The sequence below is a fragment of the Panthera leo genome, chromosome D3 (assembly GCF_018350215.1).
Source record: "Panthera leo isolate Ple1 chromosome D3, P.leo_Ple1_pat1.1, whole genome shotgun sequence".
Classification (NCBI taxonomy): Eukaryota; Metazoa; Chordata; class Mammalia; order Carnivora; family Felidae; genus Panthera; species Panthera leo.
The window spans coordinates 23,620,201-23,637,313 of record NC_056690.1 but is presented as its reverse complement, the minus strand read 5'-3'; the positions used below and the strand labels follow the sequence as shown (position 1 = coordinate 23,637,313).

Sequence of the window (17,113 nt, the reverse complement as noted above, 5' to 3'; positions counted from 1 at the left end):
CCTGTAATCTCTGGAATCTTTTAATATGTTACCTTGCATGGCATAAAAGATTTTGCAGATGTACTTAAGTTGAGGATTTTTAGACGGGAAGATTATCCAGGTAGGCCCGATGTCATCACAGAGGTTCTTATAACAGAGAAGCAGAAGATCGGAGTCAGAGAAGGTGATGTGATGCTGGAAGCAGAGGGAGGGAAGGAGATATGATGGAGGCAGAGTTTGGAATGGTGTGGCCACAAGCCAAGGATTAGGGGCAGCTTCCAGGAGATGGAAAAGGCAGGGAACAGATACCCCCTGTGCCTCCAAAAGGAACAAGTCCCTGCTAACCCCTTGATTTCAGTCCTGCAAGATCCATTTAGTACTTCTGACCTCCTGAACTGTAGGATAATGAATTTATGCTGTGTTAAGCCAATAGATTTGTAGTGATTTGTTCAAGCAGCTACAGGAGACGAATACACTCACTGAAGGCACTTTGGGAAGCCCACTTATGGAGCTCTCTAAGAACAAGGGGAGGCATCCTGTCTTGTGATGAAGGGCTTCCAAGGGCTTTTCCTGCCCTCTGGTGACTCCGAAACATAATTTGCCTATTGTAACTTCTCTATTTTGAGGAAATTGCTCTTAGTTCTCTTCAGTACTCAGTGGGTTAGTTAAAGGTGGACCCGGGCCTCACACACTCTTCACAAGAAAACAGAAACGTGGCATTTGCCAGATTACACTAAGACTTCCATTTTTAAAGCCTGTTGCTTATTATTTATTTGTACCTTAGGAGTAGAAACGTTAGCTGAGATGAAAGTACCTGGCACAAATCTCTCTTCCTTCTTTGTGTTTCACAGCCAGATGTTGTGAAATTCTTTTGCTTTTCTTTTTTCTCCAGTGCCTGGAAACCTTGGCTGCTACAAGGATCATGGGAACCCACCTCCTCTAACTGGCGCCAGTAAAACGTCTAACAAACTTACCATACAAACCTGCATCAGCTTTTGTCGGAGTCAGAGGTTCAAGGTAATGGCTCTATGGCTGTATATCTATAGAAAAGCATGAAGATATAAATGCATTCTGCTGAGATAACTTAAAAATATATATACTTTTTAAAAAAAAGTATCAAACCGTATGACTACTTTTCTGCCAAGGAGGAGCAGGAGGAGGAATGGGGCTTGGCATTCAGGAGCGTGAAGTAGCATTCTTGTCTAAAGACGGGGAGAGAAAAGAGAGGAAAATCTCAATATTTGCATCCCTATTTGACCTCTGACAGAATTATGTATTTCCTTGTGCCCTTGAATGTTATGAGCAGGGACATCTCTGGCTCCACAGGGGTTCTGGGAATAGGCCAAGGTAGTGGTTATTTCCTTGCTATGTTATGGGCCCTTGCCTGGACAAAATATTTTCTTTTCTTTCTGTCCTTTCCTCTATCTAAAATTCACTCCTTAGCTATTAAGGTTCAATAATGCTATTGTTTGCTGTATCTTTCCTTCTTTCTTTCCTTTTTCTTTCTTTTCTTTTGTCCTTCATTAATAATTCAGTGAAAAAGCCATTCATCAGGTCCAAGCAAGGAGAGTAGCCTGGCAAGGTCAGGGCTTTTGTGAGGCAGGTGGCTTAGAAAGGCAATTGACCTAACATGATGGAGTGATTGGTTGCTTGCAAAAGGATTGAGCATACAAGTTAACATATTGAAGATAATGGGAGCCAGGTTCCTCACTATTGGCAAAGGGAGCCAGAGAAAACCAAAATAAAGCCTAGACTGTCAGATGGGGATTGAAGTTATTAGTATATATTTTATGGTTTTGATATATATAGAGAGAGCTATGGAAATAAATATAAACATGTTAGTAGGTCTGTGTGTGTATGTATATACATATATATTCCTTATCTCTGTCCACTGAGAGGACCTCGAACAGTGACACAGTGATAGCACAGAGCACACTTAGTCCTCAGATCTTGGTTTCTAGATATTGTTCTCCATTACATCAAAACTAGGACTCCTTGGGGTGCCTGGGTGCCTCAGTCAGTTAAGCGTCTGACTCTTGATTTGGGCTCAGGTCGTGATCCCAGGGTCATCAGATCGAGCCCCATGTCAGGCTCTGTGCTGAGCATGGAACCTGCTTAAGATTCTTTATTGTTTGCTCTCTCTCTCTCTCTCTCTCTCTCTTTCCCTCTCTCTCTCTCTCCCCCCTCCCTCTAAACAACAACAACAACAAAACAAAAAATAAATTAAAAAAAGAACGAGGGTTGCTTGGAGAAAATTGCTAATTCTAGAGCTGATCCTGAGAAAGTGCAAGAGGGGTCTGAAGCATGTTGTACAAGAAAGTAAGGAGGGGCCCCTGGGTGGCTCAGTTGGTGAAGCATCCAAATTCAGCTCAGGTCATGATCTCATGGTTCATGAGTTCAAGTCCCACCTTGGGCCCTCTGCTGTCAGCGCAGAGCCCACTTCAGATCCTCAGTCCACCTCTCTCTCTGCCCCTCCGCTGCTTTCTCTCTCTCTCAAAAATAAACATAAAAGAAAAAAAAAAGTAAGGAGTTATAGGGCTAGTCAAAAGGTCACAGAAACCAACTGGAAGGGTCTCCATGGTCCAAATCTAACATACATTGAGCTTCAAAACAAATAATTATAATAATAAATATACCTCATGGAATAAAATAAGAATCCACAAATCCACACTGATATACATAAGTAAACAAATGAGGAGAAGAAAGGCATTTTCTTATAGGAGAATGGCAGCTAAGAAATGTAGATTATATGACAGAATTAGAAAATTCTCCATTTGGCAACCGTCATAGTAATAATTAATTCAGAGAACAAATATCAGGGTTTGCAGATACCCCATGACTTTATCTACTACTGGGTGAAAGTTGCATGAGGAACAGGGTATTTACATAGCTCAAAGATTGCCCCACAAAATACTCTAAAGGGAAAACAAGTAATTCTGCTGTGGAGAGAACTGGCATATACTCCTTACTCAAGTGATCAAAGTTAGTATCACCAGTTATAGGGAAACTAAACATTCTATCCCACCTGACCTATCAAGAGCATAACATCACTTTGGTGATATTTCTGCCCAAAATTCATGATATGAATCTAATCATGATGAAACGTTAGGCAAATCTGAAACAAGGGACATTCTGCAAGATGACTAGCCTCTGTTCTTCAAAACTGTCAAAGTCACAACGGTCAAAAAAGGACTGACAAACTGTTCTTAATGGGAGCATTAAACTAAAGAGACCTGACAACTAAGTACATCTGTGATCCTGGATTAGATCCTTTTCTACAAAGGATATCATTCAGGCAGTTGCCGACTTGAATGTAGATTTCTAAGTAAAAGTGATAAGGAAGTTCTTTGTATTATTATTATAACTGTTCTGTAGGTTTGAAACTATTTCAGAATAAAAATACAGCCAAAGTACTTGAGAAAACACAACACCCATTAATGATAAAAGTCATCAGCAAACAAGGAATAGAATGGAACTTCCTCAACTGATTAAGAGCAGCTATCGAGAAATCTAAAGCTAACATTATATTCAGTGGTAAAAGGTTCAGTGCTTTCTACTTAATAAAATCAGGAAAAAATAGCGATGCCCATTCTCACCTCTTTTTTTTTCTTTTTTCTTTTTTCTTTTTTAATGCTTATTTATTTTTGAGAGAGCACAAGAGCACAGGGGAGGGGCAGAAAAGGAGTGCAGGGACAGAGGATCCAAAGTGGTCTCTGTGCTGACAGCAGAGGACCCAATGCAGGGTTTGAACTCATGAACCATGAGATCATGACCTGACCTGAAGTCAGACGCTTAACTGAGCGACCCAGGTGCCCGCCCCCCACACATCTTCTTTTTAACACAGTACTAGCGATCCTTGCCAATGAAATAAAGCAAGAAAAAGAAGAGGCATGTAGGTTGGAAAGGAGGAAATAATTTTTTTTAATTTATGGACAACATGATCATGTATGTAGACAATTATACATAAGAGCTATTACAAATAATAAGTTATCCAGGTTGCACATTACAAGGCCATATACAAAAGTCAGTTGCGTTTCTATGTACCAGCAGTGAACGGTTGGAAAATAAAAATTTTAAATTCCATTTACAATAACATAAATAACTTCAGAATTAACAAATGATATTAAAGACCTATATACCAAATACTACATAATATTGCAAGAGTAAATTAAAGAAGACATAAATAACTATAAATACAGACATTGTTCATGGATTAGAAGACTCAATATTGTTAAAATGTCAATTTTTCCCAGATCTATAGATTCAATGCAATCCCAATCAAAATCATAGTGTTTTGTTTTGTTTTGTTTTTGTTTTTCGTTTTTTGTTTTTTTTTTTTTTTAGGAACGCCTGGGTGGCTCAGTTGGTTAAGCGTCCAACTTTGGCTCAGGTCATGATCTCACAGTTAGTGAGTTCGAGCCCCGTGTCAGGCTCTGTGCTGACAGCTCAGAGCCTGGAGCCTGCTTTGGATTCTGTGTGTCTCTCTCTCTCTGCCCCTCCTGCTTGCACTCTGTCTGTCTCTCTTTCTCTCTCAAAAATAAATAAACATTAAAAAAAATTAAAATTATAGTTTTTTTTAAATTTGTCAAGCTGATCTTAAAATTACATGGAAAGGCAGAGTACATAGAATAACTAAAATAATTTTTAAAAAGGTCAACTTTTAAGGCCTAATCCTGCATGATCTTAAGACTTTCTAGAAAGCTATAGTAATGAAGAGAGTAGTATTGGCATGAGAATAGTCATATAGATCAGGAGTTAGCAGACAGTGGTATGTAGACCGAATTCTACTACCTACCTACTTTTGTAAATAAAGTTTAATGAAACACAGCCATGCCCATTGTCTATGCCTGTTTTCATGCTACAATAGCAAAGTTAAGTAGTTGAGAAAAAACTGTATGGCCCTCAAAGCCAGAAATGTTTACTATCTGACTTTTTATGAAAGAAAAAGGTTTTCAACTCCTGCTATAGGTATCAGTGAAACCAAATAGAGTCCAGAAATAGACTTGCACTTACATGAACAGTTGATTTTCAACAGAGATAAAGGATAGTCTTTCAACAAATAGTTCTGGAGGGGTGCCTGGATGGCTCAGTCGGTTAAGCATCTGACTCTTGATTTCGGCTCAGATCATGACCTCACCATTGTGAGACTGAGCCTCATGTCGGGCTCTGCCCTGGGCATGGAGACTGCTTAAGATTCTCTCTCTCTCTCTCTCTCTCTCTCTCTCTCTCTGCCCCTCCCCCACTTGCATGCATCTGCTGTCTTGCTCTCAAAAAAAAAAAAAAAAGTTCTGGAGAAAAACAGGAGCTTTTCATGAAGAAAAATGAATCTCTATGTTCAAATCATACCAAAGACCAAAGTTAACTTTAAATTATACTACTGAGAAAAGAGCTATGGTACTAGCATAAGGATGGATATATAGACCAATGGAATTTAAGTTAAGGTCCAGAAATAAGCCCACACATTAATTTATGGTCAGTTGAGTTTTTAAAGGGTGCCAAGATCATTCGATGGGGAAGAATAATCTTTTCAACACATAGTGTTGGGACAATTGGATAGCCACATGGAAAAGAATGAACCTCACTCTTTATATAAAAATTAACTAAAAATGAGCCAAAGACCTAAATGTAATTAGATCTAGCTTTAGAAGGAGCTCTTGGGGGTGTCTGGGTGACTTAGTTGAGCGTCCAACTTGATTTTGGCTTAGGTCATGTCATGATCTCAGGGTCATGGGATCGAGCCGTGCGTCAGGCTCTGCACTGGGCGTAGAGCCTATCTGGGATTCTCTCTTTCTCGTTCTGCTCCTCTCCCCTGCTCACGCTCTCCCTCTCTAATTAAAAAATAAATAAAAAGTAATAGAAGGAACTCTTAGAAGGAAACATAAGTATAAATATTCATGACTTTAGTATTAGGCAATGGTTTTTTAGTTATGATAACAAAAGCACAGGCAACCAAAGAAAAAGTAAATTGGGCTTCATCAAAATTTACAACTTTTGTGTGTCAGGAACACTACTGGCACTATTAAGAAAATGAAAAAACAACTTACAGAATGGGAGAAAATATTTGTGAATCATTTATCTGAATAAGGATTTAATGTCCAAAATATGTAAAGATCTCTTATAAGTTGACAATAAAAGGACAACTCAATTAAAAAATAGGCAAATGATTTAAATAGACATTCCTCTATAGAAGACATACAAATGGCCAAGAAGCACATGAAAATGTGCTCATATCATTAGTCTTTAGGGAAATACAAATCAAAAGCATAATGAAATAATACATCACACAAGAAATAACCTTGAATGGTTGTAGTTAAAAAAAATTTTTTTTGAGGACAAAAACAAGCATTGGTGAGGATGTGGAGAAATTGGAACCCTCATACATTGCTGGTGGAAATGTAAAATAGTACAGCTGCTATGGAAAACAGTTTGGCTGTTTCTCAAAAAGTTAAACATAACCTCATAACCCAGCAATTCCTCTCCTATACGTAAACCCAAGAGAATTGAAAACATAAGTTCACACAAAACCTTGTACATGAGTGTTCATAGCAGCATTATTATAAACTCAGTGTCCATTAACTGATGAACAGATGAATAAACTGTGGTATATCCATACTGTGGAATACTACTCAGCAACAAAAAGAAGATACAGTAAGATATACTGATACACACAACAATATGGATGAATTGCTAAAACGCTATGCTAATTAAGAGAAGTTAAACATAAAAGACTACATGCTCAACTCAAGATGGATCTTAGGTCTAATTAAAATGTAAAATGATAAAACTTGAGGAAACGAGGGGAGAAAATGTTCATGACCAGGGTTTACCTGGGTTTAGGCAGAAAGTTCTTAGGTGTGACAGCAAAAGCATGATCCATAAAAGAAAAAAAATGGGTAAATTTTACTTTGGACTTCACTGAAATTAAAAATGTTTTGCTCTGTGAAAGACATTTTTAAAAGCATGAAAAGATAAGCCATAGTCTGGAAGAAAATATTTGCAAATCATATATACAGCAAAGGACTTATATGCAGAATGCATACACAAACTCTAAAAACTCATAGTAAAAAAAACCCCAATTTTTAAAAATGGGCAAAAGACTTGAACAGATACTTCACCAAAGACGATATAGAAATGGCAAATAAACACATGAAAAGACATTCAACATCATTAACCACTAGGGTAATGCAGAAGAAACCCACTACACATCTATTAGAATGGCTAAAATAAAATATACTGACAATAACATGTGTTGACAAGGATATGGGGTAACTAGGACTCATACATTGTTGTTGCAAATGTAAAATGATACAATCTCTCTGGAAAACATTTTGGTAGTTTCTTATAAACATACACTTACCATATAACCCAGGATCCCTATTCCTAGGTATTTACTCTGGAGAAATGGAAGTTTACGCTCACATAAAACTATACACAAATGTTTATAGCAACTCAATCCATAATCATGAAAAACTAGAAACAACCCAATGGATTAACAAACAGCAGTATATCTATGCACTGGACTACTTACTACTCAGCCGTAAAAAGGAGTGAACTACTGATACATGTGTCAGTTTGGATGAATCTCAAAGACGTTGTGCTGAGTGGAAAGCCAGTCTCAAAAGGTTACATACTATATGATTCTATTTATGTGATATCTTAGTCCATTCTGGCTGCCGTACCAAACTTACCATAGACTGGGTAAACAAACATTTATTTCTCATAGTTCTGGAGGCTAGAAGTAGAAGATCAAGCTTGTTGGCAGATTTGGTGTTTGGTGAGATATCGTCTCCCGGTTCAGAGATGGCCATCTTCTTGCTGTGTCCTCACATGGCAGAAGGGCCTTGGGAGCTCTGTGGGGTCTCTTTTATAAGAGCACTAATCCCATTCATGAGGGTCTGTGCTCTCATGACCCAATCACCTACCAAAGGCCCTACCTCCAAATACTATCATAGTGGGAGTTAGGATTTCAACGTGTGACTTTTGGAGGGACGTAAACATTCAGTCTTAGCGTGCAATATTCTTGAAAAAACAAAACCATAGTAACAGCAAACTTGTAGGTAGCTGCCAAGGTTTGTTTATAGGAGGGAGAACTATAAAGTGGCAGGTTCAGGATAGGAAAGTTGTTGGGGGTGGCGTGCCTGTTCTGTATCCTGATTGTTGCGATTGCACAGATCTATACATGGGTTAAAATTTACAGAACTACATACCATATAAATAGTTTTACCATATGGTAATAAATAAAATGAAAAGTTTTAATGGGGCCTGTAATGACTTTGCGGGGGAGAGTAGCCGGAAAGCACCTACCACCTGGCACATAGTAAACATTCAATAAAATGTTTAGCTGTTATTATTAATGTTTCAAGTTTGTGAGATTCCCCACACACACTAGCCCTAAAACTCACTTAAAAACCGTAGAGATACAAGCATTAAAAGGGATGCTCGCCAAAGGGGAAACATAGTTGTATACAGTATGTAATGAGTACTGAGGGAATGGAGTGAGGGAGGAGCCAGAGGGTGAGGCTGGGGGCTCCTTCAGGCCGCCTGACACCCCAGACTGACATTTACCGAGTGCTGTTTCTCTGCTGTGGCAGTTTGCTGGGATGGAGTCAGGCTATGCTTGCTTCTGTGGAAACAATCCTGATTACTGGAAGTACGGGGAGGCAGCCAGCACCGAGTGCAACAGCGTCTGCTTCGGGGATCACACCCAGCCCTGTGGCGGTGACGGCAGGATCATCCTCTTTGATAGTGAGTATGCCCTGTGCCCATTGCTGCCCAAGACACAGGAACCCTTGTGCCAGAAGAACCACCTGCCCAGCCTCCCTCCCTCCCTTCCATTCATTCATTTATTCATTCACATGGCAATACTTACTAAGTGCCTCCTGCAGGCCAGGCCCTGACCAGACCCTGGGGATACGACACTGACCAGGAAGACTCAGCCCCTGCCCTCTAGAAGGGAGGACAGACATTTAACAGTAATTAATTACGGTTGTGCCATGTGCTTGGAAGAGATGAGGCCTATCGTGGGGTACTTCGGCAACCTAGAAAAGATGACCTTTGCCACGTAATGTAGACACCGGTATAGCTGTTCAGTCTCAGCCTTAAGGTCCTCTTATTTTAATTGTTTGGTTTCCAAGCCCTTTAATGTCTTCCTTGGCATTTGGGATCTTATTGTGATGCAGCCGAGAAGAGAACATATGCTTCAAGTTGTCTTTCCAGGGCTGATACTGAGTGTGCCCTGACCGGCCTCCTCTCTGACCCGCCACATCTGTGAGATGCTGGCTGGGGGTAGGGTGTGCTATGGATGGGGTATAGATCTGGGGCCTTGACCTCTCCTGCACCTTATTCTAACCTCTGGGCTACCTGATCCCTCATCACAACCCCCCGCATCCACTCGGTGGTAATGAGACTTTGTGAGAGCTAGAGTACCAATGTCGCTCCAGATTTTAAATGGTAGAAGGCACACTGTCACAAGTGAGGCAGACAAAAGGAAAGGCTTGAGGTCACTAAGATACACTATAGAGTCTATGGTGTCTTTGTTAGGCGTGAGGCTTGAGTGGATGTACTCCTACCATCTCAACCCGAAGAGCAACTCAGCTTTAAGCAGAAATGTCATGTAGTGTATTCGTTTCCTAGGGCTGCTATGACAAATGATCACAACTCAGGAGGATTCAAACAACAGAAATTTATTCTCTCATAGTTTGGGAGGCTAGAAGTTCAAAAGCAAGGTTTTGTCAGGGTCATGCTCCAGGGAAGACTTCCTTTGCCTCTTCCAAGCTTCTGGTCACTGTTGGCGGTCCTTGGCATTCCTTGGTTTGTAGCTGCATCACTGTAATCTCTACATCCTCCTTCACATGGCCATTTTCTCTCTGTCTGTCCGTGCCTCTCTGTCTCTCTGTATCTCCTCATAAGGGCGCTAGTCATTGGATTTAGGGCCCACTGTCATCTAGTGTGGCCTTATTTAACTTGATTACATATGTAGAGACCCTTTTTCCAAATAAGGGCACATTCATAGTTATCAGGCATGGTAGGACACAATCCAGCTACTACATATGGTGTATGTATGTACATATGGGGTGTAAAGCCCCCCAAGTTTATAACTGAGCCTTTCACAGGTTATAGCTTAGATATTGTCAGAAGTGTGTGCTTGGGCAGAGGACGAGAGAAGGATTGGCAAGCGGAACTCATGTGATCAACTGTTGGTCTTTTTGGTTGAGTGTGCCTGCTGGAGACTGCCAGTGGCTCCCTATACCTCCTGTTAAGTCAAGACAAATATGGGGCACCTGGGTGGCTCAGTCGGTTGAGTCCGACTGTGGCCCAGGTCATAATCTCACGATTCATGAGTTCAAGCCCCGCACTGGGCTCTCTGCTGTCAGCGCAGAGCCCATTTCAGATCCTCTGCCCCTCTCCCTCCCACTCTCTCTCTCTCTCAAAAGTAAACAAACAAACAAACAAACAAAAAAGACAAATACTCAGTTTAGTACCCCTGTTAAAGCTAAAGACTGAAACTTGGCTAATGTTTAAGAATGGTTGGCAAATAATCTGTTCTGCACATCTATTTAGGTTTTCACTACCAAAGTCCATTATTATAAAATCCTCTGCTTTGACACCCTAGCCCAGGAGAGTATGTTTACTGAGCTTAAAATTGCCTGGTCTACTCTTAAGTGACAAAAGAAAGGAAATAAACACTGAATACGTAGAGTGGGTGTTAAGGCTTTACATAAATTATAAATTTACATAAATTAGGTCCTTCTGGCAGCCGTCTAAGACAGGCATTATTACCATCACTTTCTTTTTACAGAAGAGAGTTCTAGGACATGGAAAGAGTAAATATCTTGCCAGGACTTATACCACCAGCAAGCCGTAGGATTACACAGTAAACAGAAAGAAAGCAGGGTATGTGGGTTTGCTACCTGTTTTTCTATTTTAAACAGAATATGGTGTTAATTTTTTTTTACTGGAGAATAGATGGTGGTGAGCATATGGAGAAATTGGAACACACATTCCTTGCTGGTGGAAATGTTAAATGGTGCAGCTGCTGTGGAAAACAGTCTGGCAGTTCCTCAAACGTGAAGCAGAATTACCTTATGACCCAGCAATTCCACTCCTACATATATACCCAAGGGAGTTGAAAACATATGTTCACACAAAAACTACTCCCTGAGTGTTCATGGCAACAGTGTTCACAATAGCCCCAAAGTGGCACCAACCCAAATGTCCATCAGCAGAAGAGTGGCTCAACAAAGTATGCTATATCCACATAATGGAATATTATTGAGCCACAAAAAGGAGTGAATTACTGATACGTGCTATACTGTGGATGAACCTTGAAAACATTGTGCTAAGTGAAAGAAACCACACATGTTGGGCCACATATTTTATGATTCCACTTATAGGCAAATCCATACAGACAGAAGACAGATTAGTGGTCACCGAGGGAGGAGAGGGGAGGGATGGGAAGTGACCACTTAGTGAATATAGGTTTTCTTGTTGGGGTGATGAAAATGTTCTGGAATTAGATAATATCAGTGGCTGTACAATACTGTGAATATTATACCACTGAATTGTACACTTTAAAATTGTTTGGGGTGCCTGGGTGGCTCAGTCGGTTAAGCGTCCGACTTAAGCCCAGGTCATGATCTCACAGTTAGTGAGTTCGAGCCCCGTGTCAGGCTCTGTGCTGACAGCTCGGGGCCTGGAGCCTGCTTGGGATTCTGTGTCTCCCTCTCTCTGCTCCTCCCCTGCTCATGCTTGTACTCTGTCTCTGTCAAAAATAAACTTAAAAAAAAAAATTTTTTTAAATAAAATAAAATAAAATTGTTAAAATGGTGGATTATATATAAATTAAAAAACAGAATGCTTTTACATGGTAATATTTCATTTTGCACATTTTGATTGGGTGTCTGCTGTGTGACAAATAGAATTACGTTTTCTTTAGTACAGTGCCTGTACTGGAGGTGTCAAATGGAAATAACGTGGCTTAAAGTCAGTCAGGTACCAAGTATCATCTTTGGTACTGGAAATATATCTGGGAGATAGAGCTGGGTCTCACACAAAGGTGCAGTGAGATGAATTAATTATAATGAAAATAATGGCTGTCTCTTGAGCACTCGCTGTGTGCCAGCCTTGATTCCAGGTTCTTTTGTTTATGTTATTTAACCCTCACAACAGCCCTGCCGATAAGGAAACTGTGGCTCAAAAGATAAAATAATTTGTCCAAGTGAATAAGAGCCAAATTCCGAACTCAAACCCAGGTTTGCCACAATTTTTCTTTCTCTATTTGCAGCAACTAGAATCCCTTTTATTAACAACAATAAAATAGGTCATGATAGCAGATCCAGTTTAATGCTTTAAAAGCATGTGAATAGAGTGTGCCTGGTGGCTCTGATTATTATCAAACTGGCCCCTTCTGCCGCCGTCCAGAAGCTGCCCTCTCTGGCTTCCATTGCTTCAGGGACTGACAGGGTTGGCCTTCTGAGAAGCTGCCTGCTCCAGTCTCCAGAGGCCCTGATGCGTGTTGACTGGCAGGGACCCCTGACCATAGCCAGCTTCAATAACTCCCACTCCTCAGCTCTGCAAAGAAAGGTACAAAATGCAGCCCTGTAGAAATAATCTCTGAAGTTTCCTTGCTAGAGGGGAAAGTGGTCTAAATAGCTCAAGTATTACCTCATAGAAGTCTTTATGATGCATTGGATAAAGCTGAGCATTTTGGAGATGGTGACTACAGACTGTCCCATAATTTGGGAGGACAAAAATGTCTTTTTAAAAAGATCGGAGGGGCACCTGGGTGGCTCAGTCAGTTGAGAATCCGACTTTGGCACAGGTCATGATCTCACAGTCTGTGAGTTCGAGCCCCGCATTGGGTTCTGTGCTGACAGCTCGGAGCCTGGAGCCTGCTTCGGATTCTGTGTCTCCCTCTCTCTCTGCCCCTCCCCCGCTCATGCTCGCTCTCTCTCTCTCTCTCTCTCTGTCAAAAATAAATGAACATTAAAATAAATTTTTTTTTAAAGATTGGAGAAAGGGACCAGGTGATGGTTTCCCAGCGTATCAGGCTCTGCTACCAGTGTGGCCGGAACCCAGGTCCCAGTCAGAATGTCAGTGGGTACCTCTTGTTCTCCGCTCTGGGCTCCTCAGCTCTAGTGGCTCTTAGGCTGCGTTTGCACTTCAGGAGAGGGACTATGGAGGCTGCTGTCTGCTCTGTCATCATTGCCACATCAAGTAATTTGCCGTAGGCTGGCTGTCTGACTGATTTTCCAGCAAACTCTCCTGAGCTTCAGGAGGTTGCTGAAGTAGGCTGGATACTGTGTGTAAATGCAGCACTAACAGAAGATCCAGAGCTCCTGCTGCCCCTAGGACTCAATTTTATTGAATTATCAGAACCAAATAAAAGATCAGAGAGGCTGGAGTGCCTGGATGGCTCAGTTGGTTAAGCTCTCGACTCTTGATTTCAGCTCAGATCATGATCTCAAGGTTCATGAGATCGAGCTCCGTGGAGGGCTCTACAGTGACAGTGCAGAGCCTGTTTGGGATTCCCTCTCTCTCTCTCTATCTCTGTCTCTCTCTCTCTGCCTCTCCCCATCTCGGGCCTCTCTCTCTCTCTCAAAATAAATAAATTAAAAACATTAAAACATGAAACAATATTTAAAACGTTACAAAGAAAGAAAGAAAGAAAGGAAAGGAAGGAAGGAAGGAAGGGAAAGAAAGAAAGAAAGAAAGAAAGATAAAAAGAAAAAGAAAGGAAAGAAAGAAAGAAAGAAAGAAAGAAAGAAAGAAAGAAAGAAAGAAAGAAAGAAAGAAAACGAAAGAGAAAAAGGTCAGAGAGGCAGGAGTCAAGAGTAGGCTACAGAGGCTGCCCAGCCTGGCCTCTTGGGTACCTCTCAGCTTCTAGACACTGAAAAGACAGGGGAGTCGTGGATTGGCTCCTACTCTGTAACATTAGTTGAGCACATATAGCTTTATAGGGCACTTCACTGTATTTGCTTTTCATGCATTCCCTCCCTTAATTACAATACTGTTGAAGCAGATACTATTATCCTTATCTGCCTGAGGAGAAAATTGAGGGTCATAAAAGTTCAGTAGCTTGCCCAAGGTCCCACAGATGGAGATACTTCCCTCCCTCATAGAACTTCTGTTTCAGTGGAAAGAGAAGAGATTAATGGTGAAAAATATTGAGGGCCTAAGGTCCAGTAAAATCTGACCACTAAGATTGCATTAGTAATATTATTTCATAGACTCCAAGACACTATCAGTTGTGAGATGCAACATCATTTTACATATCACTGAGGGGAAAAAAATTCTTCCAATTAAACAGTGACATGCCTTGATTTACAGATACCTTCCACTTTTAAAGATTAAAATGTTCCCCCTAGAACTGATGGAATACGGTAATGCTCTTTTCCTTTTCTGGGTCCAGTGGAATCTGATTCATGGCTAGGACCCATGTGGTTAGGGTTTATTTCCTTCGACATGTCCAGCATCGTTCGCGTCTAGAAGCGGACCACTCGGCTGCATCTGGGGGAGGCTGGCTGTTCCCAGCTAATGCCTGAAGTCTATTCCTGAAGAAACTGACTTAGCTAATACCGAGGCTGGCTGGAGATGCTAAATCAAAGAAGGTAGGAAGACACTGGCATTCTGCCACTGGAGGTTTTGCCCAGGGCTATTCCAGGGCCTCCACCTGCTCAGGTTGTATGTGTCAGGCCAATCTCCCCTTCAAAAATAAGATTTGACTATATTCCTGAGTTTCAAGTTTCCTGTTGAATTATCACTGAATTTTAGTAATCTATCATAGATGTCATGTGTCTGCTCTCAAAATTGCTGAACTGAGTCTGCTGTTTGCATGGCACACATCTGGAAATCAAAAGCACTAAGTTTAAGGTCTGCCTTTTGGTGTTGAAATATCAGTTTAAACTGAACACTTTATTCTTTACAAATAATAATAGTAGTATAGCTAATGCTGAGCTTACACTATGTGCCAGGTCCTGTACTAAACACTTTACATAGATCAACTCCTTTTAATTCTTATAAAACCCACGAGGGAGAAACTATTATTATTTTCATTGGTATGGATAAGGAAACTGAGGTATCTAGTTTCTTGTGCAAATTCACAGGATGTGGGAAAGTCATGATGATTACAGGAAATCTTTTTCTACAGCTTCCCTTTTTAAAAATTTTGGGTTTATGAGGTGTAATTTATATACAGTAAAAATCGCCCTTCTAGTTGTACAGTTTGATAAGATTTGACAAACAAATACACAGTCAAGATATAGAACATTTTCATCACCTCAAAAACATCTCTTGTCCCTTTTGTGCTCGGTCTTTTTTCCACCCCCAGCCCTTAGCGACCACAGATCTGTATTCCATCTGCATAGTTCTGTCTTTTGAAGAATGTCATATAAATGGAATCATATAGTATGTAACCATTTATGTCTGTCTTCTTAGTGTACTGCTTTTGAGATTCACCCATGATTGTTTCTGTAGCTCCTTTTTATTGCTAAGAAGCATGCCTTTATACAAATCTATCACAATTTGTTCATCCATTTACCCATTGATAAACATTGGTCTGTCTATGATAAAGATGCTGTGAAGCTGCTCTTCACCTAAATGTACAGGTGTTTGTGTGAGCATGCGCTTTCATTTCTCTCGGGTAAATACCCAGAAGTAGGATTTCTGGGTCATATGCTAAGTGCGTATTTGGCATTATAAGACACTACCAACTGTTTTCCAAACTGGCCATTCTGGCAAACAATACGTGAGACTTCTTAGTTGCTCCTCATCCTCTCCTGCCCTTTGTATAGTCTTTTGTTTTGTTTTGTTTTGTTTTGGTTTGGTTTGGTTTGGTTTGGTTTTTAGAGTTAGCCATTCTAGCAGGTATACAGTGGTAACTCATGTTTTTAAAAAAAAAATTTTTTTAATGTTTGTTTATTTTTGAGAGAGAGAGACAGCACAAGCAGAGGAGGGGCAGAGAGAGAGAGGGAGACACAGAATTCAAAGAAGGCTCCAGGTTCTGAGCTGTCAGCACAGAGCCTGATGTGGGACTTGAACTCACAAACCGTGATATCATGACCTGAGCCGAAGTCATACGTTTAACCGACTGAGCCACCCAGGCGCCTCAACTCATTATGGTTTTAATTTGCATTTCTGTAATTACCAACAATGGTGAACATCTTTTCCTGTTCTTATTTGCCATCTGGTATATTCTTTTGGCCAAAAGAAGTTCCTTTAGCATTTTCTCTAATGCAGGTCTGCTGTCAGTGGCTTCTCTCAACTTTTGTTTGAGAAAACCTTATTTCACCTTCATTTTAGAAAAATGTTTTTGCTGGATATTGAATTCTATGCTGAGGTTGTTTTTTTTTCTTTATGTATCTCAAAAATGCTCCCTTGCCTTGTGACTTGCACAGTTTCTAGTGATGTTGGCTCTTTGTTCCCAGTACGTAATCTTTTCCCTTCTCTGCCTGCTTTCTGGAATTTATGTTTGTTTTTGGTTTTCAGCATTTGACTATGATGTATCTAGATGTGTTTTTTGTTTGTTTTGTTTGTTTTTGGTTTTTGTTTTTAAATTAGTTTGCTTGTTATTTGCCTAGATTCCTAGATCACCTATCATTGACTTTGGAGCATTCTTAGCCATTATCTCTTCAAATATTTCTTCTGCCCCCTTCTCTTTTTCTTCTCTTTCTAGAACTCCAGTTGTTAGATCATTTGATATTGTTCCACAGCTACTGGAGGCTCCATTCTATTTTCAGTTTTTTTCCTCACTTCTTTTTTTTCCTCTGTTTTTCATTTCAGATAATTTCTATTGACCTATCTTCAAATTTATTGATTCTTTCCTTAGCTGTGTGTAGTCTGTTTATAAGTCCATCAAAGGAATTCTTCATCTCTGATATTGTTTCATTTATAACATTTATATGTGACTCTTTTTTTAGTTACCATATCTTTACTGGAATTTCCAATCTGGCCAGGGATGTTGCCCATCTTTTCCACTAGATCTTTTTTGTATTAATCATGTGGCCCCTGGCTGATAGTTCATAACATCTGCATCATTATTGAGTCTGATCCTGTAGATTGTTTTATCGCTTGACCATGAGTCTTTTTTTTTCCACTTCTTTCCTTCCTTGCTTGCTTGTTTTATATGTGTGTTGTC

At 40.3% G+C, this 17,113-nt stretch overlaps 1 protein-coding gene across 2 annotated transcripts in view; it reads left to right on the top strand.

Moving 5' to 3' along the window:
• KREMEN1 (kringle containing transmembrane protein 1) overlaps positions 1-17,113 on the top strand; it is a 72,357-nt gene that overhangs the window by 44,354 nt on the left and 10,890 nt on the right. For both annotated transcript variants that reach the window (XM_042910011.1, XM_042910010.1), the window contains exons 4-5: positions 872-996; positions 8,571-8,724. In XM_042910011.1, the coding sequence (XP_042765945.1) occupies positions 872-996; positions 8,571-8,724 (279 nt within the window). The remainder of the gene's footprint in view (positions 1-871; positions 997-8,570; positions 8,725-17,113) is intronic.